This window comes from Vipera berus, assembly GCF_964194415.1.
Source record: "Vipera berus genome assembly, chromosome: Z".
In the NCBI taxonomy this organism is placed as follows: domain Eukaryota; kingdom Metazoa; phylum Chordata; class Lepidosauria; order Squamata; family Viperidae; genus Vipera; species Vipera berus.
This window is the reverse complement of record NC_138205.1, coordinates 20,600,604-20,626,845: the sequence shown is the minus strand read 5'-3', so window position 1 is coordinate 20,626,845 and position 26,242 is coordinate 20,600,604. Positions and strand designations below refer to the sequence as shown.

Below are 26,242 nucleotides of genomic sequence, written 5' to 3'. Positions count from 1 at the left end.
CAAAATCAAATGTATTAACATGCTCAAATAGCTGGCAAAATCACAAGTGCTAGGAAATGTCAATATCAGCTAATCAGATGCTAACTGTACAGCTTTAAGCAACAAAAAGCTGTATCACAGAATTATTGTGAGTCAAATTCCTGAGGGATGTTTTCAGACAAAGTAAAAATAAGTGACATTAAGTACTGCAGTAGAAATTATTGGCGTGAAGCGGTGCTGATTGAACGTTATTTTAAAGCCAGAAATTGTCTATATTTGGCCAACAGGTCCTTGAAAGTGACATGCATCTGGAACTTCGGATGCACAATACCCAATTAAAGAAAGCTACTGAGATATAAAATATATATGATGTGATCAAGAGAGTAAAAGAATTGAAATGGAAACAGGGCTGGTCACATAGCAAGAAGAACTGATGGCAGGTGGACCAAGGCAGTCATAGAATGGATCCCATTTGATAAAAAGCATCCACAAAAGAGACAAGATGGATGGACAACATCAGCAAGTATGGCAGGCCCAATTGGCAAAAGAAAGCTCAGAACCGTATAGATTGGAAACATGTGGAAGAGGCCTTCATCATACAGTGCACAGACAGTGGCTAAAATGATGATGATATACAGGCAGTTCTCAACTTACAACAGTTTGCTTAGTGAGAGTTCGAAATTACAATGGCACTGAAAGTGAGTTATGTCCATTTTTCACACTTATGACCATTGCAGCACCCCCATGGTCACGTGATTTACATTTGGAGGCTTGACAGCTGGTTCATATTTATGATGGTTGAAGTGTCCCGGAGTCATGGGATCCTCTTCTGACAAGCAAAATCAGTGGGGAAGCCAGATTCACTTAACAACCATGTGACTAACTTAACAACTGCAGTGATTCACTTAACCAATATGGCAAGAAAGGTTGTAAAATGGGGCAAAAACTCACTTAACAAATTTCTCACTTTGCAACGTAAATTTTGGATTCAATTGTGGTCGTAAGTCGAGGACTGCCTGTATATTGTGTGTAAGTATGTATAGGTGAAAATATGTATAAAATTACCCTTGCATCTGGGGTAACACTTTTATTAGCTCTATCAAAGTTGCAGAATGTCTTGCAGTATAAGAATATGAGAGTTATATATGTAGTCCTCAACTTATGATGAGTTGTTTAGTTCCCATAATGCCAAAGGTACTTATGACCAGGTTTCAAAATTATGAAGGGTAGCCCCCCCCCCGGTCATGTGACCTCACTTTAGGTGCTAGGCAACCAGCCTGCATTTACAGACATTTGCAGCATCCTGTAGTCTCATGACCGCAATTTACGATTATTTAACTGAAAACCAGCATTTACTGTCAGTTTTTGGCAAAAAATGCTCCATAGCAAAAAACGGGTTTGCTTAATGAGCCTATACTCTGTTATGTTTGCTTAACAATCACCTCAAAAAAGGTCCTAAGATTGGGTTATGGTGATGTCCTGCTTTACAAACATCATGGTTTACAGCCGTAGTAGGCAGCCCCTGTTAAAAAAACAAAAAACAAAAACCTCCCTAAAACCAAAAGAAATATATTCTGTCTTTCACAAACCTCTTCTTCTCTTTGACAATTTAGAGAAATCTTTGGCTTATCTTCCTGCCAATTTTCTGAAAATTCCTAGCATGTTCTTCCTCCAAACGGCTAAAAGATAGATAGTCATTTTTCTCTGTGGTCTTTATACAAGTATATACTCCGGGCAGTTCATGCCCTCAAAATGGCAACACAAGGGACCGAAATCAGATATGCCCCCAAAATAGATGGTTGGTGAATTCCTGACCCTGGAGCTAGGCTAGGCTGTGGAAGCAAATGTAAGGACCTTTCTAGCTGTGTACAGGGAGAGGGAACAGAACAAACAACACCTAAGCTTTGATTTTCTGCTGGACGTCCTAATATAGCAATTCCCACTCGCAGGAGTGGGTTGCAACAGCTGCTAGAGAAGTCACTGCTTTACCCCACAGAAGTTGTTGGTAAGAATGCACAGGGAGAGTAAGCTTCTACCGTAAGGACCATTTTGCCAGCCCAGAATGGGTTACCTTAATTTGGAGTTTGGAATCTGAGCTTTCATTGATTTTAAAGTGCTTAGTTCTCATAATCATGGGGGTGTGTGAATTGTTGGCATTTGCCAATGGCAGGGCTGTGAATAAGCATTTCTGTACAGGAAGTCCTTACAACCATTCACTGAGTGACTGTTCAAAGTTACAATGGCACAAGTGACGACCGATCCTCACATTTAAGGCCATTGCAGCAATGATCACATGATCAAAATGTGGGCGTTTGGCAATCTACATAAACTGTATTGATGATGGCTGGGGGCAGTGGTGGGATTCAAATATGTGAACAACCGGTTCTCTGTGTGGATGCCACTCCTGGAAGTCTATTCTGGGCCTGGGCAACAAAAAAAATTAGCTACCGGTTCTACCGAACTGGTGCAAACCGGCTGAATCCCACCACTGATTGCAGGGTCCTGGAGTCATCTGATCACCATTTTGCCATCTTCCTAGCCAACTTCTGACAAAGTCAACGGGAGAAGCCTGCTTCGATTATCAACTGTGTAATTTATTTAACAACTGCAATGATTTTCTTAAGAACCATGGCAAAGAAGGTTGTTAAAATCAGATGAACTCACTTAACAACCGACTTGCTTATCAATGGAAATTCTGGTCCCAGTTGTGATTATAACTGGTTGCCTTTTTTTAAAATGGTGCCTTCTGCTTTTTCCATTATTATATGCTACTTGCCAGCCGCTCATAATATATCCCAATGTCCTCATGTTCCTTTAATTCTCACAGTAAACATGCATGCATATGGAACCTACGTTCCATGCACATGCTTCAGACGGGTGAAACTAGAATTTGATATGCTGAAACAAAATAGATCAGCCAGTTTTATTGACAACCCCCAGCATTTTCCTGGCCCTGCACTGATCAGTTACTCTGGTTGTATGTTTTCCATTGTAGTTATTTGTAGCTTTAGGGTGGAGCTTTATACTTTGGGCTTGGTGCCCCCCCCCCCACTTCCCTATATATCACATGTGAGTGTGGTGGCTTTCATTTCTAGTGTTCCTAGCAAAAATCAGTCACAGAATCAGAAACTTGTCTATCCTGGTATCTTAGAGAATTTAAGGGGGGGAAAAACTAGGATATGCTCCCTTATGTGTGCCCTGTCATTTTCATGGAATAGAAGAGCTGTTCTCTCCCAGGTTTTTGGAAAAGATCCAGGGGTACAGCTGTGGCAGCTGTCAGGGTGTGGAAGGACTAAGAATCTGCTGGGACAGCACGTAAAGATCAATGCTATGCCTGTCTGGGGCACCGAGTAGGAAAGGTAACTATGCTTCCTCTTAACATGTCCCAGGTCTAGGACTGTGCAATGCCCAGAGCTAGTGGCTCGGTAATAAAGGGTTAACTAGTCCTTTCCCTCCCCCCCCTCCCCACTCCTGAAGTTTGACATTCCCCAGCAAGGAGGAATTTTCCAGGCCTAAATTCATCTCCTACCAGCAACAGCCCTTTTTCCAAGTTTGGAAAATACTGGAAGACTGGAAATTGCAACAGCATGAAAGAGAAAGCAGAATCGAGCAAGGAAGACGGGAAAGGTAAGTTCAAGTAACTTGAACTTCCTTGGGAAGGCTGTGCAGCATTTTATGAGAGAGAATGCGTATAACTTGGACAATCGGAAGAAATTAGGCTCAAGAGGCCACCCCAGCTATGGGAAGAAAGACAGAGCTGGGAGGGAGAGGAAGAAGAAGCAAAGAGAAACAGGAGAGGAGCAAGAATTGTGTGCTGTGTGAAGAGAGACAGCAGAAGGGAAGGAATGCGAGGGTTCGAATCTTTCTTTCATTGTCCATGAATTGGATCACTGCATCAGATCTCCAATTAGGAAAGTGAAAACGATGATCGTACAACTCGCTTCGTAGTATTGTAAAAATCAGGATCAGTTAATTCAAAAAAATTTCCGTCATGAACCACAACTACAGTATTTATCTGTGGGACATCATGTTCTTTATACTGTAAAAAAAGAATTGTTGCGTTTTGCAATTTGGCAATAGCAGAATCTTTTACTGGGCACTGTTGGAATAGGAAGAAGGAAACTAGGATTAAAACATTAATTAGGTCATTAATGACTGGCCACTAGCCAGCTAATCTTAATTTAGCAGTATTTTAAGATGGAGTGGATGATTTACCCTAGACAATTTAGCCGATTTATCTGCATGCACAGGAATATACACACACAGACACACACACACACACACACACACACACACACACACACACACGTATATTTGTGGAATAAATGTCAGAGTATAATCAGCATAAGATTGTTGTATCTGGATAATAGTAAAATAACGGCGCATCACTTTAACAATAAATAGATGATTGACTGATAAGCAATCCGCAAATTGTTAACATATTAGAATTAAAAAAAAACATTCTTGAGGAATATATTTCATTGACTTAGTAGTGATTATTTAAGTGATGATTACTTCTAGTTAAAATCACGGCTGAGATTATGTTTATTCAAAGTTGTATTCTGCCATGGTTTTTATTGCCATAATTTTTCATTGTTTTGGTGATTGCTTTTAATATTACATTATTGCCCGCTCTTAGGGTTTTTAAAAGACCTCTAAATGGACAGTTTTAGCTATCGGGGAAAAAACCGCCCCCCCAATGAATGATTGCCTGAAAAGATTAATTGTATAAATGAGTCAGAAAGATACATCTTCAGGATAAAATAGGGTTAGGTAGGAAGATATATCTCTCTTTGAAAGGAGAAATGGATGCACGGTACAGAAAGTGCATTCATCACAAAACCTTGTAAGGAGGGCAGAGGGGGGGGGGAAGCAGAAAAACTGTATTTAGGGGACCTGATAGCTGATTTAAGGAAGTAGAAGATGAACTATTATTTAATCTTAAAATAGTAAAAGAGAAAAGACAAATAGTAAAAAAGGAAAGTTGTCAGGGATTAGGTGTGGAAGGGGGAGAGATAAAGGGGGAGGATGATCCTAAACTAGAAGGAGGTGCTATGAATTAGTGAGGGTGGCAGGCACGGATGGAGAACTGAGAGGCAAGGAAAAGGAAGAGAAAGAGAGAGAAAGAAAGAAAGGGGGAAAAGAGAGATGGGGTGAGGGTGGCTGGGAAGAAGAGCGATACAGCTAAGTCCTCCCTGGCACCTGCCCCAGCTTTCTCTCCCCTCCACCATCCCACTGGTGCTAAGCCACCACCATCTGTTGCTTGGAACGGAGCGAGTGGAGGACGGGTACGGCCAGGATGGGGGCTCCTCCAGAAGGTAGGTTTTCCAGCCAGAAGCAAAATTGCTCAATGGGCATTTGTAGAAGTGGGGTTGGGGGGGGGAAGGAAAGGGGTGGGCCCATAAAATGGAAAAGTTGGGATGCACTCGGAGAGTGGCTGGGGGGGGGTGTTCAGCCTTCTTTAAGCATAGGTTGGATTGTAGCCCCTATCGCATCCAGCGGGCCAAGGATGATGGGAATTGTAATCCAGAACATCTGAAGGCCTTTTCCAGGCCAGGGAGAGTCCGTGTCCCTTTCCATGCCTGTGATTGTTAATGCAAAGTAAATGGGGGAAAAAAAGTTTATAAGGTAGATTTTACTATAAAATGGGGTGCAAATGAAGAGACCTAATTACTTTAAGTCAAGGAAGAGGTACTATTTCTCCTTGTTCCCCAAATATTGTCCCCAGTCCTGTATAATAGACCACAGGCTTTTGGGGAACCTATGAACATTGTTTTGAGAGAGATTAAAAAAAAATTAAGGGGATATCTGTGTCTGTAAACTTGATGGAGCGTAGAGTCCAAAATTCAGCTTTATATTAATTATTCTTACATTGTTTTTGTTTCATTTCCTCTATTAAATTTTTATTGCCTTTCTGCCAAAGAAGTCTGGGTGGCTTCTGTGGTTCTCTCTCCTCTCCATTTTATCCTGACCGCAACCCAATGACAGGAAGAAAAAGCTAAGAGAGAATGCAGCATGGAGGTTTATAAAGCAAGACTGTAATTTGTGGGGCTGATATGGGAGAGGGGGCAGGGGAGAGAGAGAGAGAGAGAGAGAGAGAGAGAGAGAGAGATGGCTGTTGTGGTAGCTAGAATGGCTGGGACTGTAGATGACAGTAGGACATTATTTCTCAACCTTAATAGCTTGAAGATGTGTGGACTTCAACTCCCAGCATTCCTTAGCCAGCATGCTGGGGAGTTCTGGGAGTTGAAGTCCACACATCTTCCCAGTGGACAATTCTTAGCACTGCTCGTTAAAAAAAAATATGTAAACAAATGAACGGATTTTCAAGGGGTGGGTGGGTTAAAGATGAAAGAACCAGTATGAAATAATTGAAGGGATATGTGCAGAAGTTCCTGAATGTATATATATATATAAATGAGGGCTTTCAATCACATGTTGGTGGCTGCTGTCTTGACTTTTTGGAGACCCCCCCCAACCCACATCCATCCCACATGGAAGCTTGGACTTGCTTTTCAATAAAATTCCAGCAGGTTGGGTAAGAAAGGCCCCTTCTAGGAAAGCAGTATAGAGAGATTGGTGGGTGGTTGCATTTTTTTAAAGCAAGATCTGGTTGTGTAAATTATTTTAGTTTGATTTGGATAAAACCTAGTAAGTCCTGATCATACATTGATGGGGGAAGCTACCCTAATTAATTTTTCTACTTTTTCTACCAAATTTGCTTTCCCCCCTCTTCTCTCCCCATTCCTCTGCTTTGTATAACACATGTCCTCTTGGTTTATTCATCAAAAGACAGGGAATATCCCACAACCCAAGTCTGTAAGCCAATTTGGGAGCCTTTATTTTTCCCTAATGAACAGGGAAGAAATTAGTAATGATTCATGCGATCTGAAACCAAAAGAGAACTGAAGGAATAAACTTCAACCAGCTTTGAATGACTTGGAACTGAGTGTCACGGACAGTTGAGGGTGCCAGTTCTTTCATTCTGAACCGTCGAAGAAAATTTGGGTAGATCTTGGAAAGCCGGCAAGTCAGTTCCTAGAATTTATTTTGCCTCCACCCTGCTGTGGGAAATAAAGAGACAGCCTCCATTTGGCAATTTTGACCAGTTGTTGTTGGGTTTTTTTTAAAACCCACTTTTTTTTTAGTTGGATGGAGAACTGCAGGCAGTGCAGCCAAATTTGAGAGGCAGAGAGGAGCCATTTCCCTCAGAGCAAACCCTAAGCCATCCAAAAAAGGTGCCGGAACTCCATTATATATATATAAAACAACTGCCTAATGTGCAATCAGCCCAGGTTCGAATCTCAGAAGGGTATGGCTGACTGATGAAAACAAATAAGTTTGAAATGCATATCAGTCTCCCTTTAATTCTTTGTTAGCAATCTAAAATTTACACACACAAATACAGGGCTTTTTTTCTCATAGAACGCTCAGAACGGAGTTCCGGCACCTTTTTTGGATGGAACCTTGTAGGGTAGGCAAGGCGGGTTGTATGACATGTGTGAGTTCCGGCACCTTTTTCTTTTACAAAAAAGCACTGCAAATATATATATATATATATATATATATATATATATATATATATATATATATATATATATATATATATATATATATATATATATATATATATATATATATATATATATGTGTGTGTGTGTGTGTGTGTGTGTGTGTGTGTGTGTGTGTGTGTGTATGTATATATATATATTTGGCTTCTGGAAAATATATGTGTGTGTATATATATATATATATATATATATATATATATATATATATATATTTGGCTTGTGGAAAAAGCAATTGGAGCCAAAATAAAATTAAATAGCAGTGCTGGATCTCAGTGGTAGGAGGGGAGTTTAATGTAATCCTAGAGGCTATAAGGAATAGAAAATGGAATAAAGGGCCATTCTGTCTACCCCAATAATGGAGCTTGGATGAAGTGGGACGAAATCTCTGAATAATCTCAGAGTTGTTCAGAGCCCCTTAAACTGAGAAATAGCAGTTTAGAAAGGCAAATATACACTTCGTGGCAGGACTGCTAAGTCTTTAACAACGTCTGGCAAACAACAGTTCAACAGATGTAGATTTTGGACACACTAGCAGAGAAGACTGTATCTGCTGATGATATCACATTATTCAGGGAAGTTAAAAAAAACAAACATGGGGGCTGGATAGAGCTCAAAACGAAGAACTCCAGAATGCAGAAATGTGCAAGAGTATGGCAAATGCAATGCAGTGTAACTAAACATAAAATGCTAAGGTGAACAAGAATATAAAGTATAAAACATAAAAATATAAGTTTGATCTAGTAGTTAAGGTGCTGGCCAAGAAACCAGGAAATTATGAATTCTGGTCCTTCCTGAGGCATAAAAGCCAGCTGGGTGACTTTGCACCAGTCACTCACTCTCAGCCCATCCCACCTCACAGGGTTGTTGTGGGGAAAATGGGAAGAGGAAAGAGTATTATGTATGTTTGCTGCCTTGAGTTATTTATAAAAATAATAAAGGGATAAAAATCTAACAAATGAATAATGAATTTCTCTAGAATATTTGTGACGCTGAGAGATTCTTGGGGAACTTGATAGGATCATTAAATTCCGACTGTTGAAATACTGTATGCCTCCCTCCCACCTTCCAATGTGACTCTTGGTAGATATGAGATTACAATTCAGGGGTGCCACTTTAAACAAGGCTGCTGAATTGCATTAGAAAATCTCTATCTCCCACCTAGCATTTCTCATTTTGGTGACAAAACATTATTAACCACATTGATTGAAGACTCCTAAGAGGTCTGGGCATCTAAAGGGCTGCAGTTTCCAAAGCAGCTCTGATTGTAATTTAAAAATGGTATTGTGAACTAGAAAAAAAGGAAAATTAAAAGAAGAAATGACATTAATTGTTCTTGGAGGAAATGTTACAATGCTTGGGCTTTTTTTGCTTAAGAGAAAATAGGAAAAGGGGTCATGATATATAATAATATCTCAATTTCACAGACACCACCACCCATTTAGCAGATTCTGGATGCAATATGCCAATTTTTTATAGGATTTGTGCAAAGCCTGAAAATGGGTTAATTGAATAAACTATATTTTTCTGGGTTTGCAAAATATACAGTACCATCAACTAACCAGAGAATCTAGGTTGGACATTAGGCTGCAATGCAGTTGATTAAACTGTGGCCTCATATATTGTATAAACCAGGATTTGTTATGGAGTTTCCTATGATTCAGGAGCTTGCAGAAGAAAGAATTTAAGAGTCCCATACAGAGAGCACATGGAAGGGGATATAGAATAGATCCTGTATGAAGTTGCCTGTGGAGAACTAGGGGAGAAATATCTGTATAATACACCATAGACAGTAGCTAGACCAGGGGTCAGCAACCTGAAACAGTGAAAGAACCACTTGGAACTGGTTCCCTCACAAAAGGAAAAACTGGGAGCTACAAAAAATGTGTGCGCATGCGCGTACATGTGCGCATGCGCAGAACAGGGTTTGACTGAAGAGTGGAGACAAGGCGAGATATGCACCTACCCTGCATATTTGAATTGATTGGTTGAACTTTTTTAGTCCCATTTTTTTTTTGGACTGCACATGGCAGAGGACTGGGAGCCGCAGGAGACAGCTGAAAGAGCCGCATGTGGCTCCGGAGCCGCGGGTTGCAGACCTGTGAGCTAGACTATACATATTAGGTATTTTGGTAAACTATATAACTTGTTGGGTTTTGATTCAACATTAAGCTACCAGATCTGAGCTGTAAACTCCAAAATACCACCAAATGGCAGCAGATTTTTCTTTAAAGCCCAGATCCAGTAACCCAACTGAGCAAGAAAGCAGAGTTAAAACCATCATTATTGTCGGCATACTGAATGAAACTCTGCTTCTATCTGTGAGATGGCTTAGAGATACTTGCTTAGTACGTAGACCCTGTCTCCTTCCTTCTATGCTTTTGAGCTCCATTAAAAAAAACCTCTACCAAATTATAAAGAAAAGAGCTGCTAAAAAAGTAGAAAAAACAAACCACGGTTGCTTTGCTCTACTCACCTGTGAGACTGGTTTAGTACCTTATTTCTGGTTTGTTTACAACTGTAATTAAAATATAGCCTTCATCTTCAAACTTGAATGCTCTGTAAATACTTGGGCAGAAGAGAGAAGAATGAGGGGTTCTGCCTGAATGCAAAGCTAGGATTCACACCTCAACTTCATCATATGACTTACTACAGCAGTGGGAATGCCACACCTGTGTACCTTCTTCCTTATGGGTTGCAGTGGATCCCCCACTGTGTGCAGAGCAAAAGTTTCCTTTCCATGCACCAGGCAATGATCTTTCAGGACAAAAATATTCCTGCATCTTTGGCCAACAGAAGACACTGGCACAATATTGCCTGGTCTTTCACAACACAGAAGTTTTCAGCTGGGACTCCCTTGCAGATAGCTCCCTCATGCCCCACCTCTTTATTCAAAGTGTTTCAAGAAGCCTCAAATGATATTTGAGCTTCCACGGTAATGATTCTTAGTTTTCCTAACACTGCTTCCTTTGTTCCTGGAAGGAGAAATTCCAGTGAAGAAGGAAATGAAATGGTAACACCACCATCATTATTTTCCCCCTTTGATCAGGAGTTCTTCATCTGGATTCTTTATCCCCACAGTGAGGCAGTAGAAAATGAATGTTGGAACAATATTTGACTTTATTAGATATGGTGGAACGAGGACTAGGTAGGAGATGCATGCAGCAGTTACATTTTGAAGTCTGATTGTCTTCTTTGCACATTTGCTAACTGTGTGGGACCGTTTATTGGATCTGCAGCCTATTGGAATTCTGTATAAGTAAAGTAAGAATGAACAATGTGCTTCTGTTTTCCTGTGCGTGAAGAAAATTTAACGTTGCGATGTACTGATGTTGTGCCAGAGGCCCACTTCCCTGCTTCTCTTTGTCAGCATTCCTTACTATTTGTATAGTCCACGTGTACCAGGACGGAGAAATTGTGCCAGGGCCCCTGCACATTAAAGGTAGTCCTCGACTTACGACTCTGGTGAAGCCGGCCAACTATGGTCGTAAGTTCTGATAGTTGTAAAACACGTCATGTGACCAACCTGATTTCATAATCTTTTTTGTGGCCCTCATATAAAGCAAACACCACCGTTTTTAAGCAAACGCTGCGGTCATTAAGCAAACCCATTGTTCGCTATGGGGGCGTTTTTGCCGGAGACTGGACGTAAATGCTGGTTTTCAACAAAAACTTCATAAATTGCAGTCACATACAACAGTTGTCAATGAGGACCAGTTGCCCAGTGCCCAAAATGCAGTCACATGACCACTGGTGGGGAGCCTCCAGCCATCAGAACCTCAGAACCAGATCCTACGTACCTATTGGGGTGGGGTCCGTTGTCACTTTCAACAGTTGCTAAGCGAATGATTGAAAGTTGAAGACTACTTGAATTGCCTCTGTTGCAGTTGTTCTTTTAAACTTTTTAAATTGGTGGGGCTTGCTAGATAGTTACATGGATAGGGCCACTGTTGACAGTGAGACTACTTCCCCTTTCCCGTAGATGTGAAAGGAAGAGAGAAATTTTTCAACTGGAAGTGGAGGCGGAATAAAGTTATACAACAGTTGTGTCTGTGAGTTGCAAATGCATAGCAGGTAGCTGAAGTGTGTTCCTCCTCCATTGCTCTGCTGGCCTAGCCTTGCCAACCACATGGGAATATGGCATCTATCATGACAGCACATCTCTCTCTCTCATTCTGCTGACCATGAACTTATGCGTAAACCCATCACTCCTTAGCTGGCTGATCTCTTGACATTTTTGAGCCTTTTTAAAATCCCAAATACTTTTCAAGTTAACATGCAGGATTTGCTATTTATTTATTTATTTTGAAAGATGCATGCAGCTTATGACCAAATTTGGTTTTAGCCAAGGGGAAGGTTACAAAATTGACTTAACAGGAGAAGAATTTATATCTTAACGTCCCTAAATAATTTCTTAGGACGGGTTTCAAATATATTAACACAGAGTGGTAATTCTATGCATATTTTGGGGGTCTAAAACGAAAAGTATCAAAGGAATGATGGGTGCCCACCTATATTGTGCTAGGTACACAATGTATGTGGACAGTGACTGGATGTACACACTGTTGTTTGAATGTTAGGGGTTCATTTCACCATAGTTGGTTGAACAAACAATAGGTAGTTATGTTTACATAATATACTAACACATATTACATAAAAAAACAAACTAGGTTCCCATCCTTCCTCAGTCACCATTTTTTAAGCATAAAAATACATTCATTCAATTCAAGGTTAAAGAAATCAGGATTTATAGGATTAGAAATATAATCATCACTAGAAACCACTAATGTTGAATATATTTTGCAAAAAATATGATAGCAAGTTCCAACTGCTTTGGTTAAATTTAGTTATGCCTTCATAAATTTACAAGAATATTATAACCTTGAAGAACATTCAAAGAATAATGCAGAGGAACTTCATTTAAAAACATACTAAAACATTAAGCATAACAGGCTCTTTTGAGAGTTACAAAAATTGCAGGAGGGGGATTTGAGCTTTGAATGTGATAAAATTTCTTGATGAACTTGTTGTGTATGGGTTTGGGGTAAACTAACTCTCTGTGCCATAAAACTGGTTTAGAATCAGTTTTGGTATACTTTCGCAACTACTATAAAGATAATCCACATAACAGCACTATAATCTACTGAATTTAATTAGATAAATTCTACCTTTCTAGACTGTCTTATTGATATTGTAAGGTTTTTCAAAAGTGCCATTGCTTCCTTCCTAGGAGAGAGAGGGGGGGGGGGCGGGCCCAAGCTGGCTTGCTGCCTAAAGTGGGACTAGAATTCTCAGTCTCCCGGTTTCTAACCAGATGCCTTAACCACTACAGCAAATTATTCTCTAATTATCTTTGATGCAAGTAGCCAATTAAAATATTTGAAGAGATCATGAAAGTTACCAAACAATACTGGACAATTTATTAGATTCCTATCCCTCTTTTAATTTAGGAGTTCAAGATCATCCTACTGATCCTTTCTCCTATCTGTCCCCACAAACACAACCCTGTGTTTGGGTTGAGAGAGCGACTGGGTGAAAATGAGTCCTTGCCCCTAATCTAGATCTTCAACTCTATACGATCCTGACTTATATTGTATTTGTTGGTTTGTGGTCCTTTTTTAAAAAGGAGAAACACCAATGCAAAATTTTAAAAATATTCATTTTCTGTTTTTAATTGCTACGTTTGCCATCAGAAATTACTAGAAAATGATAATGCATCTTGCTTTGGATTGGTAATACTTAAAATACAGCTATTTCCTTTGGCTGAAAAATTATCAAGACAGCAAAGAATTATTCAAAACCTAGTTTAATTTCTTGGCCTTTTAGCTGTATTTTCTTTAAATATTATCTTCACCTGTACAAACATCTTTCCGGAAAAATACATTGAATATGGATCCTCAAAATATTTGTGCTTTTCCCTAAGACCACGTACATATTATACAAATGATAAGTTATAATGGTCACGTTTGCACAGCACACTACGGCATAAACCATGATTTGCAAACCGCAGAGCTGCTAAATCACTAAACTGAGACAACCACTTTGTGGTTTTATGTCACTCACTTGTCTGGATGGGCTTCAGGGGAGTTCACAGGCCAATTGTGCAGTATTCATACCTTGGGAGTTGTCCTCATGATAAACAAGATAGCAATTGCAGGCCAGACCACGGAAGCAGTCCATATCTAATCCCAGGATTTAAGAGAAGTCAGGTGCCAAGCATGGAACAATCTGCAACTGGTAATAACCACAGTCCATGTAGAAACGAAGGTTCTGCTTTCAGAGAAAAATAGCAATTTTCCAGTATTTGTTTCCACTTTTGTCCCATTTAGTTGCATAGTCTTATCTAATTGAAACATACCCCATTACAGGACAAAACTGTTTTCTTGTTCTTGCAGTTCTAGCAGATTTACTATTTCTAGGTCTCCCAAGTGAAGGGAAAGGAATACCAATTTCCGACACTTCTCTTGCTTAAATTAAGCCTGAAATTGAAAGAATGGGGTGGAAGCAGGGTGGGGCGTGGAAAACATGTCAGTGGCATGCTGACAGCTGCATAGCGGAAGATAAACAACAAAAATGTGGGATAATGGGCTAATTGCTAGGAAGCCCCAGAGTCCTTTGGGAGAAAGGGCGGCATATAAGTCCCAAAAATAAATAAATAAATAAAAATAAATAACGCTCCCATCACTCAGAAATAATTAGATGGACTTAAATGAAGGGTGGGCAACTTGGCCGGTCTATCAGCTGAAGTTCAAAATTCCTATCCCTTCTTTGAAGTCTGCTGGTTGGGAAAGATTATAAGTGTCAAAGCAAATATTGGGCATCAGGAGAAAAAAATGAAAACACCCGTTTTCCCCCCAATTCTGACACTGATGCCAGTCCACCTCCTCACAGTTCTTGCAGCTGAATTTCCTCTATGGATAGTGTTGTGTATGTACATAGTTATTAACAAGGGAATTGCAGCCTGCAGTATTTGCTGGATTAGAGCGGGAGATTCTGCTGCAATCATTGGTTGCAATGAGCAAGAAGCGGGAAAATAAACGCTGCTGATTGGTTACAGTTCAAACAGTTCCACTATAAAAGGTTGCAACATTTGACAGTTGCTAGTTGACTTATGTGTATTCAATAAACCAGTTATTACTAAACTGCTCTGAGTCCTCGTCTATCAGAACCAAACAAATTGGCGACGAAGGTGGGATAGACAGAAGACCAGAGAATCGTCGATTTGTTGCGCGAAGGCGGCAAATTTGAAAACGTGTCACAGTCAACCGAGCGGCCGCGGCGAAGAGAAATTCTCCGAATGGCGCAAATAGGGTCATTGAAGGAATTCGACCCAAACTTCCCCGAGGATTGGGAAGAGTACATCGGACAAGTAGAAGGGTTCCTGTTAGTGAACGGAATCACTGACGACAGGAAAAAGGCGGCAGCTTTATTAACGATTTGCGGCACACCGGTCTACAGAATCGCTGTCGGACTGTGTCAACCGCAACCAGTCTCTAGTGTGCCTTACGCCGACCTTTTAGCCAAATTAAAGGTCCACTTCACGCCTAGAAGATCGGAGCTGTTCTGGCGCCGCATCTTCGAGAAAAGGAACCAGAGACCGGGTGAATCCATCCAAAAATTTGTCGCTGCCGTCAGGGAAGCCGCAGTACGATGCAAGTACGATAACTTAGAGATAAGAATTCGGGACCGAGTCGTACTGGGCTTACGAGATGAACAGCTACAAAACCGAATAATTGCCAAACCCACCGGCGATCTGCAGGAGGTGATAGATGAACTCCTAACGTATGAGTCTACCGGGTATCGCGACCCCCCCCGCAGTAGCATGGCAGCGGCGTCAGAAATCAACCAGGAAGGCTATGTGGACTGCGGGGAGGTGGATCAGCAGTGGGAGGACGAGATCGCCGAAGTCTCAAGGCGATTCGGTAAAATGGCGCCAAGACTGACCAGAACCGAGGGGCCCGAGCCTAACCGCCGGCAACAACCCGCAACGCCGCAGAGACAAGCGACCGGGGCACAACGACCTTGGAAGGACACCACAACCCGACCAAGAGACAACGAAAGCCAAAACCGGTGCGGCAGCTGTGGTGGCAACCATCCCCGCGCATCTTGCCGATTCCGGAACGCAAAGTGCAGGGCCTGCGGGAAGACCGGCCACATCCAGGCCATCTGCAGGAGCCGAGCTCGAGATAACCGCCTTAACGAAGTGGATGTGTGGCCCGAAGGTAAGGTGACCCCTTACTTAAGTGGCAAAGAGTTCCCTAGATTCAGGGCTAGAATCCCTAACCTAGGGGAGGTGGCAGGTGTCAGTCACAGGAGGACAGGGAAAAACAGCAATTTTCCAGATGGAAAATTAAAAATCATAGTCCATCTGCAAGGGGTTCCTTGCAGAATGGAGATAGATTCTGGAGCTTCAGTGTCAATAATCTCCAGTGAAACCCTGGAGAGAATTGAACAATTAAGTGGAAGAAAAATTCCACTGACTTCAACAAATATCCAATTAACAGATTTCCAGAAAAGCCCAATAAAAATAAAAGGGAAAATCAGTCCTAGAGTTCAATTTAAGAAATTTAAGGGGGTCTTAGATTTAATAGTTACTGAAGGGCATAGGACTAGTCTAATTGGCCTTAACTGGTTCCCTGCCCTGGGCATTTGGGTTGGGGGAATAAATTCAATAATTAAAAATAAGACCCTCGAATCAGTCTGCAACGAGTTTGCAGACGTATTCGACGGGTCTCTTGGTAAATACAAGGGCCCCCCAATTAAATTTAACCTAGACCCATCCGTGAAACCCATCAGGCTTAAGGCCCGAAGGGTGCCTTTCGCGCTGAAGGAAAAAATCGAGGCCGAGCTCGACCGGCTTGTAGGCCAAGGGGTACTAGAACCCGTTGAGGGAGGCCTGTGGGAAACGCCGATTGTCACACCCCTCAAACCCAATGGGGATGTGAGAATCTGCGCTGACTACAAAGCCACCCTCAACATTGGAATGAAAAAAACATGCTTACCCGGTCCCGACGGTGAAGCAGGTCCTCGCGACGATCCAGGACGGCGCCATGTTTGCCAAGTTAGACTTGGCGCATGCGTACTTACAATTGACTGTTTCTGAAGAGGCTGCAGAAGCACAGACGATCGTTACCCACAAGGGGGCGTTCCGGGTCCACAGACTGCAATTCGGCATTGCAGCAGCTCCAGGCATCTTTCAAGAAGTGATGGAGAGGACCTTAAAGGGCATACCTGGTGTATGCCCTTACTTTGATGATGTCCTGATAGCTGGAAAAGATGAAGGAATGTTAGTGGAACGACTGGAACAGGTATTGGGAAGGTTCAGAAGGGCTGGACTAAAACTAAAAAAAGAAAAGTGTAGCATTGGGGTTAAGTCCACTGAATTTCTAGGGTTTAAAATAGACAAGAATGGAATTCACCCTACCCCTGATAAAATCAAGGCAATTAAATTGGCACCAGAACCAAAAAACAAGGCAGAATTACAAGCCTTCCTTGGTTTAGTAAATTTTTACCACACATTTGTGCCTCACAAAGCTGCCATTGCAGAACCTCTCCATAGGCTCTTAGATAAAAAAACCCCATGGCAGTGGCTTAACAAACATAGGGTGAGTTTCCAAACATTAAAAGACATTCTTTCCAGCCAATCCACTGTAACCCATTTCATTGAAAATAAACCCATTTACCTAGCATGTGATGCTTCACCTTATGGTGTGGGGGCCGTGATCAGCCATTTAGACAACCATGGAATACAAAGACCAATTGCATACTACTCTCGGACACTGACCAAAGCTGAGAGAAATTATGCACAGATTGACAGGGAAGCATTGGCAATTGTGGCAGGAGTTAAAAAGTTCCATGACTACCTGTATGGTAGGAACTTTACTATACTAACTGACCACAAACCCCTGTTGGGACTATTCACCACGGATAAACAGACTCCCCAAATCATGTCACCCCGAATGCTGAGATGGTCCATCTTCCTCTCAGCATATTCGTTCTCTCTCCAATACAGACCCAGCAAGGACATGGGGCACGCGGACGCTCTGAGCAGGTTGCCCTTAAACATAACTGAGGATGACCCTGCCCCTGTGGGGCAAATAATGTCCCTACAAGACATCCCGGACTGGCCCTTAACAGCCAAGGATATAGCTGTGGCAACAAACTCCGACCCAATTCTAAGGAGGATATTGGCTTGGGTTCTAAGTGGGTGGCCTAATACCAATCCGGATGCCAAATACATCCCATATGTCAGAAGGAAAAATGAACTATCAGTTCATTTGGGATGTTTACTGTGGGGAAACCGCGTGGTTATTCCTGAAATCCATAGGCCTGCTATCCTAGTAGAATTACACGAGGGTCACCCAGGTGTAGTACGCATGAAGGCGTTAGCTAGGAGCCACTTATGGTGGCCAGGTCTGGACAATAGCATTGAGGAATGTGTTGCCAATTGTCATCAGTGTCAACGCTCTAGGCCTGAACAACAACACATCCGCACGCATAAATGGGAGTTAGCTAGGAATCCGTGGTCCAGGATTCATATTGATTTCGCTGGACCCTTCCAAGGGGTGACATTTTTGGTGGTTGTGGACAGTTTCTCCAGATGGTTAGAGGTAGTACCAGTCAGTTCCATGACTTCCGGTAAGACCATACAGGTATTAAGGGGCCTCTTTGCCACTCATGGGTTACCTGATATACTTGTGTCTGACAACGGGCCACAATTCACATCTGTTGAATTCCAGGATTTCCTCAAGGCCAACTCGATTAAGCACAAGACATCAGCACCCTTCCACCCATCGTCCAATGGCTTGGCTGAACGTAACGTGAGGACCACGAAGGACGCATTAAAAAGAATCATCCGAGGTGACTGGCATCAAAGACTGGCCGAGTTCTTGCTGACCCAACACACGACCCCATGTACTGCCACCGGCAAAAGTCCAGCTGAAATGAGGTGGGGTAGAAGACTAACCACCAAATTGGACAGATTACACCCAGACAGACTTCCACCAAGTGCTGAATTGGACATTCCTAATAGAACATTCAAAGTGGGGGATTTGATATGGGCCAGAAACTATGCATCTGGGGATAAATGGATCCCAGGGGTGATTACTGAAATTCTGGGGCCCCTGTCTTACACTATTGAGGGGGAAGGGAATTGGAGCAGCAAGAGACACATAGATCAGTTAAGAAAGAGAACCAGTGGATGCGTACCAGAAGAAGGGGATCAAAACAGATTTGTGGGGAACAGTACATTCAGGGTCAGTGATAACAACACGCCGGGTAGCGGGGAAGCCGAATTGCAAGATAACTCAGCCTCTGATAACCAACAACAACAAGCTAGGCAGTTCAATTGGGTAACACCCTTGAGGAGTAGGCCAGCCACTACTGATCTTCAAACACAAACAAACACAAATTCACAAATTAGCAATTGGGAAACATCAGAGTCAGGCAACCAAGAGTCCAGGTCCAACACAGACAATCAGCCAAGCAGACTACCTGGTAAAGGTGTCCCCAGCTGCCAGGGCAATAGATACCCTTCTAGGATTCACAGGCCTCCAAAATACTTAAAAGACTTTGTTCACAAATAACAACAACTGGGGGGTAAGGGGTGTTGTGTATGTACATAGTTATTAACAAGGGAATTGCAGCCTGCAGTATTTGCTGGATTAGAGCGGGAGATTCTGCTGCAATCATTGGTTGCAATGAGCAAGAAGCGGGAAAATAAACGCTGCTGATTGGTTACAGTTCAAACAGTTCCACTATAAAAGGTTGCAACATTTGACAGTTGCCAGTTGACTTATGTGTATTCAATAAACCAGTTATTACTAAACTGCTCTGAGTCCTCGTCTATCAGAACCAAACAGATAGGCTACCAGATATAAAGATAATTCAAGAATTATCACAAAGATGAAGTTCCAACTATGGGATCATATGGTCAATATGATCTGCCCTATCATTGAGCTGCACCCCCCCATTTAAAAGAGCCCCAGATATTAGCATCTATGACAACTTGCCATAGGACAACTCGCTGTGGGACAAGAGTTACACTAATATCAAAGGAATGGTAGAATAGAATCATTAAAGAAAGGATGAAAAAAGGAGGGACAGAATAAAATGTGAATGACAGAATTTTTTTAAAAAAAATATTTTAAATAATTAAATTGAATTGTTAAATTTTCCCACAGCAAGTTGCCCCATGGAGAGAGTTGGCCACACTGAATTAGCTGTGGCGAGTTGTCTCATTCTGCAGATATGGAGGAACACAACTCCATTGGCCATGCTGGTTTGGAATTCTGCTAGCTGAAATCTAATACATCTGCAGAAAACCAGGATTGAAAAAAACTATCCTAGAACAAAAAAACCCAAAGAACATACGATGACTTTTCTCTAGTTTAGTAATCACAGCTGCAAAATTCCAGGTAGCTAATGTCTCTAGTATCTATGGAGATTCTCAGTCATCTGGGTCCTAGCTATCTCAAAGGTGCTTTTTCAAAAGGCAACTGGACTGTTTTTTCTTTGAAGAAGAAGACATTTTGCTTCTCATTCAAGAAACTTCATCTTGGATGAGAAATGAATCCTCCTCCTCCTCCTCCTCCTCCTCCTCCTCCTCCTCCTCCTCCTCCTCCTCCTCCTCAAGGAAAAAGCAGTCCAGTTGCCTTGAAAAGCACTTTTGAGTGTCTCTGGTAGTTCCTGATAGCTATTGTGTAGTGACCACTGGCACTTTAGATAGATGCAAAAAACCAGTTCATTCTTCCCCCTGACTCCTAGAAAATTGCACTAACCTGGTTCACTCCTTTTGCTAACCCAGGGTTTGTTTGGTGGGTTTTTTCCCAATTAATCACAATTGGTAGGTTTAGAGGCACAGTCAGGGCTTTTTTTCTCATAGAACGCTCAGAACAGAGTTCCGGCACCTTTTTTGGATGGAACCTTGTAGGGTTGTATGACATATGTGAGTTCCGGCACCTTTTTCTTTTACAAAAAAAGCACTGGGCACAGTAAACCCCAAATCAAACCAACATTAAGGTTTAAATGCAGCATAAGAATCCAGGAAATGCTGACTTTTACATTTCGAAAAATAAGAACGTGCGCTCCTGATTTGTTATTTGAGATTAAAGTCACTTTCAAAGAAGGAATAGCTTTCAGACATTCGGAAAATCCAGTTGTCTACAGCACATTTCATTGTACGGAGCTGAACAGATTCTGATTTTGCTCTTTGCATCCTTGCTTGGACAATGCTACTGCTGCGCTCTTCTCTGCAATATGCCTTTTATTTTCCAGCCCGCAGTCCCAGTTAACTGCAAACACATGTTCTCCCATCTGCAGCCTTTCCCATCCCACATTCCTCTTTTTCAAATGGCTTTTCCATCCAGTGTTCAATGGATCAGTCCATTTTCAAGCCATGCTGTCCAAAATCCCTTGGCAGGCTGGCTGAATGTTCAGGGAGAGGAATGGTGGGGGATGAGAAGGAGAAGCACAAACACAGCCAAGGAAAGAAAACGAAAACCCACAATTGGGGAATACTTTTATTTGGGCCAACCAAGTACAATTATGGGCAAGTTTATATGGTTTTCAGATCTCTTCATCTGATAAAGATCTTAAATAAAGCAAGGAGAGTGAAAAGGCTACATACAAATCCTGCAGTGTGCATGGTTAAAGACTTATGGTGGAGGAAAGGGAAAAAACAGACTTCAGTCTATTACCTTGGGGTGGATCTCTAAATCCTCAAAGATTATGCCAAAAATTACTGTAGTGAAACGACTTTTTGGCAGCAAATTAAATGGAAGAGATGCATTCTAGCCCCAAGCAGTTCAATATTACTTTAGAAGTTAAAAAAAAGTTCTCTTTCTAAATATGTTAGATTTCAACATTTTGGAAATAGCAATATAGTACATCTGGAAGGGACCAGGGTGAAGAAGGCAGTTGCATTAGAAGTCATTTGTTTGGATACACAAATTGAAAAATGCAATACTTAATCTGAACTATCTCCAACTTTAGAGTACGATCCAGTACATACTGCTGAATCATTATTTGGTTTTGGCTTACCATGTTATGTGGACTCATCCAAAATGGGTTTTAAATCATAGTTGACGGTGTAGTGTTATAGGTACTCAGCCAGTCAGAGTTTAATCAATAAGCCATTGTTTAAAAATCACTCAGATCAAGGTAGGGAAATGGATATGGTTATTGAACAAGATTGTGCACTAGAAGTGCATAGTCAGAGGCCCAGGGATCAGAAATAGCCCTCAGGTGCCTTGGGCAAGACCATCAGACACCTCTAATAGTTATTACAAAATTATATATTTTTTAATATAATGAAATATGCAACAACTGAGTTTCATGATAATTAAATATAAATTAAATTTGATTACACCAGATTTAATTGTTCTGTAGGTTCCAACACACCACTTAAAGGTGAAGTGTGGCAGAAAAAGTGAGACATTCCTGTACCAAAATTCTAACAATAGGTTCCTTTCCTCTAGCAGAATAGTGATATATACATTTTCGATCTATGGTAGTTCTTGGTAAAGGACATCAGGTAGCAAGTATCCCTATATAAAATATCTCAAAAGTTGTATACAGTCCAATTGAGTAATTACACCCAATGGTTTTTGAAGTTCTGTTCCCTTCTTCGTCCTAAGAATTTATTTTTGGAATGGTGGTTGTATTATGATTTTCATCCCTATATTGTAATTTTCATCCCTATATATAATATGCTTATTCTGGCAAAATGCAACAGCAATGCTTTTTTTTTAAAGTCTGGTCCATAACAAATTTTACTTGATAAGTGGGATTCCTACATTTCCTGAAAGGTTTCAAAGAAAGGAAAATCAATCATTAAAATATGTCACATCAACAATATGTATGTCTATAATTCTTTTGCCAATCTTTAGGTTAACTATAAATTGTCAGGATTAGCTAAACTGACAGTGGATAATTAAGCTTAGAATGTTGTACAATGCCTAGGAAAAGATCTGAAACATTTCAGACCAGAAGTCTATCTCAGGGGTCCCCAACCCCCAGTCCATGGACCAGCATGCCAGAAACCGGGCTGCACAAACAAGCAAAGCCCCACCCACAAGATGCAGGCAGCACACAAAACCACACCTCCTCCGGTCCATGGAAAAACCTCTCTCCACAGAAGGTTGGGGGCCACTAGTCTATCTAATCAAGCATATTCAGATGCTTCTAGACAGTCAGTAATTAAGGCTATGCCTCTTGAGTTTTAGTATATACAATTTATCTATTGTAGAATAAATTTGGAAAGTTTTGGCTTCACTTCAATCTCCTGATCTTCAAAGGCCACAGGAGAGAGTTTAGCAATGCTACAAATAGGATATTTTTTGGTGTGGGAGGAATGCATTTGGCTGCACAATGCCCACCCCTAAGTTGTAATTCATGTATTGTGTGAACTTAGTAAATGTTTATTCAATTAACTGTGGTTATGCAGATCATGGATTAACACTGTGATCTTATACTCAGCACCATTCACTTTGTTAAAAAAATTGCTAAATTAATTTAAAGAAAAGTGTAGATACCTATAACAGTCATAGCAAAAATATAATGTATAATTAATAATTATAATAATAGAAAGGGAATGGGTTTGGCAAATTACTAATAGAACAACTCTAATATTTAGCCATATTTTCTGAAAGTTTTCTTCTTTGCCCCCTTGTAAAAGAAAATATTCAAATACTGACAACACAATTGCTAAAATAGGGTGCAGATACCTACTTCTAGTGATGTATATCTTTGTATATTAATTGATTCCAAATACAGGAATCAATATCTCAAAATAACGTGATTTATTAACACAGTAATCAGTCCATACTTACAGTAACAGTCCTGTTGATTTCAGCCCTGTATGTGACATTAGCAGAACAAGATCAAACCATATATGTTAATGTTTCATATCCTGTGTGTCTCTCCAATTACAGTCAAAATCAATCCTTATTAAACATTCCCTGAAGTGTCCAATATACGCCTAATTTTAAATTGAGGAAACATTCTGATCTTAAAATGAGATGAATACCTTCAGTGCTTAATCAACTGAAAGACTGACACTTCCTCCACTCCATCTTAAGACTTTGACCAAACAACTGCCATTACGATGCTAGCACGGTACATTCAAACCTGTTATTCCAGAGGTGACATGTATGACTAATATACGTTTTATTTGTTTCTATAAAAAATGATTGGAGCCAAGCCACAGTTAATTCCTCCCATGAAATTCCAGATGCAGCAACAGCATCTGGACTAACTAAACAATCAGTAAACCCTTGAATCAACTGCCAAAAAACACTCAGAAATAAATTAAAGTCATTTTTAATGCTACAAAAAAAGCAGCTTCATCAGAAAAGAGTTGATCCAAAATTGCAGTATTTGAGAGATGCAATTTAGATGCTAATTTTAAGCTCAGATTACCCTAGTATCCCTTTGCCATTATTTTCCATATATGGCTTGAAGCTTTGAGTTCAGCTAATCACCATCATTCTGAAAGAGAATTTTCATTAGTTATCCTTTACTTTTCCTCCTGCCCCAGATATAGCCATAAACTAAAAGGGTTCTTTTTTCCCCCTGGATGATTAAAGCTTGGAAAGAAAAAGTGATCTCCAAAAGTCCAGGGAGAATCTTTGTTGAAATTCAGGGTGGGATCTGGACTGCAGTCAGCCATGATAGGCATTGGGTTGCCAATTGCCACAACACTTTATTTTTAATACATCATATAAAGCTCCCTTTTTCTGAGCTGTGCAATCCTAAATTGTTTGATCTGACTGGCCCGGTCCTAAGTAAATATGGTCTTGTTACTTGGAGACTGAACCCAGAACATCTGCATCACAAATATGGGCTTGGTCTCTTCAAGGATTCCTACTCTAAACACAAAAATGTTTCAGTTCTTAGAACATGGTCAATCTTCAAGTATAAATATGAGGTTTTCTTGGAGGGTGGGTGGGGGAGAACAACCCTGTATTCAAAGAACTCTGATATGGAAACAGCCTTTTAGTGAAAATTAGCTGTTTTTGTATCCAGAACAGCATCCCAACTTTTTGGATCGGCAAGTTAATAGCTGAACTTAGACTTTTGAAGGATCCTTCAATTGACTGCTAATAAAATGGATCTATTCACAATGGGATCACTCATGGCAAAAAAGAGAGCACAGATGCATCTTGAAGACAAGCATGGAAAGTGACACCAAAATCAATATAGCAATTGAAAAAAAGATGTGGACTGTTATTCAGGGTTTCTTATAAAAACTCATCAAATACTCTAGGGGCACTGTTGAGCTATATGTAAGTACTTTTTAGAAATATACAATTTCTAAAAGAGCCACCTGTATACTTCTGAAAAGAGAATGCTGAAATAATGAATGTCATATGATGTTAATTGTTACAGTTGGGATAAGCAACTTCTAAAAGATCAGAAGATAATATATGGAGAAAGATATACTGCTAAAAAAAAATAAAGGGAACACTTAAACAACACAATGTACTGTATTTAATAGTAGGATGTCTTATCTTGTGTTCCCTTTATTTTTTTGAGCAGTATAATTTCCTAAGATTCGCTGTAGACCTTTTGTCATTTGCTCAAGGGAGATGACCTGAGAACTAAACATATGAAGGGTATGCAGTGTATGCCTCCCAGCATACACAAAGGACAGCACAGCAGGAGGCTGATGGTGCAGATCAGCAGAGGGGTTGGACAGCTCCGGGCGATAACTGCTCACTCAGGATAAGCCTAATGAGTTAAGCTGTTGACAGCCCCAGGCATGGTCAGCCTGGTGGGAAGCCAGGATCTACACCCATTGTCACCTGCACTGGCAGGAAGCCCAGGCTTGAACTGATTGGATGCCATCCACCTGGGCAGGTACAAATAGACGCCAGGCTTCCCTGTTTCCCCAGTTTCTTTCTGTTCAGAATAAACTCATCTTTACCCCAGCTCTGTGTCCGTCTCTATGTGAAGCACACGACTTTACAGGGTAGATCCTCAAATTGTCAAAAGCGAGCAGGCAGCTCCCAAGGGTTATATCTATTGCTTTATGAGGTCCAAGATTGAGAATGACTGAATTGAATTCAAATACGTAGCTATGGATTTAATTAAAAGCTCTGCTACATTTCTTCTACAGTTTGCTTATTGTGAATCTTCTATGCTGTTAATGCATTGATTTTTATGTGATCTACTTGGTTTGAATCTTTCTTGTAATTAATCAGAGTTGCAAAAAAAAGTGCTTATGACAAGTGTGCGTATATGTGCTGATGTGTTTTCTTACTCCGTTTGTTGAAATCTGATCAATAGAGTCATTCATTTCATAGATTCTACCTCATCTCTTATGAGGAAATTCTGTCTATCCGCATGAGACAAGCTAAGGAACTTGGGCAAAAAACCCCCAGCTTTTCCAATTAGAGGTGTCAATATGAACAAAGTTGTTCTAACTCAATGTAAGGCACTTGTGAGCATTCCAGAGCAAATACTTGCAGTTTTCTTCTGCTTTCAGAGGGATTGATTGATTTAGTAATTATCCTGAATCCCAGCAGATTATGTGTGTGTGTGTATCTGTGTTTATATGTGTGTGTGTATGTGTATGTGTATACACACACATACATACATATACATAGATTTATACACACACACACACACACACACACACACACACACACAGAGTAATAGGTCCAGGAATATGACTCTCCTGCCAGATCTAACAG

General features: G+C 40.8%; 1 protein-coding gene across 1 annotated transcript in view; it reads left to right on the top strand.

The window, feature by feature from the left end:
• The first annotated feature begins 1,876 nt into the window (after nucleotides 1-1,876).
• The window catches only part of LOC308677737 (protein kinase C and casein kinase II substrate protein 3-like), a 58,056-nt gene continuing 33,690 nt past the window's right edge, over nucleotides 1,877-26,242 (top strand). The window contains exons 1-2 of the mRNA XM_081344392.1: nucleotides 1,877-1,984; nucleotides 3,457-3,606. Coding sequence (XP_081200518.1) covers nucleotides 3,567-3,606 — 40 coding nt within the window. The 5' untranslated portion in view covers nucleotides 1,877-1,984; nucleotides 3,457-3,566. The remainder of the gene's footprint in view (nucleotides 1,985-3,456; nucleotides 3,607-26,242) is intronic.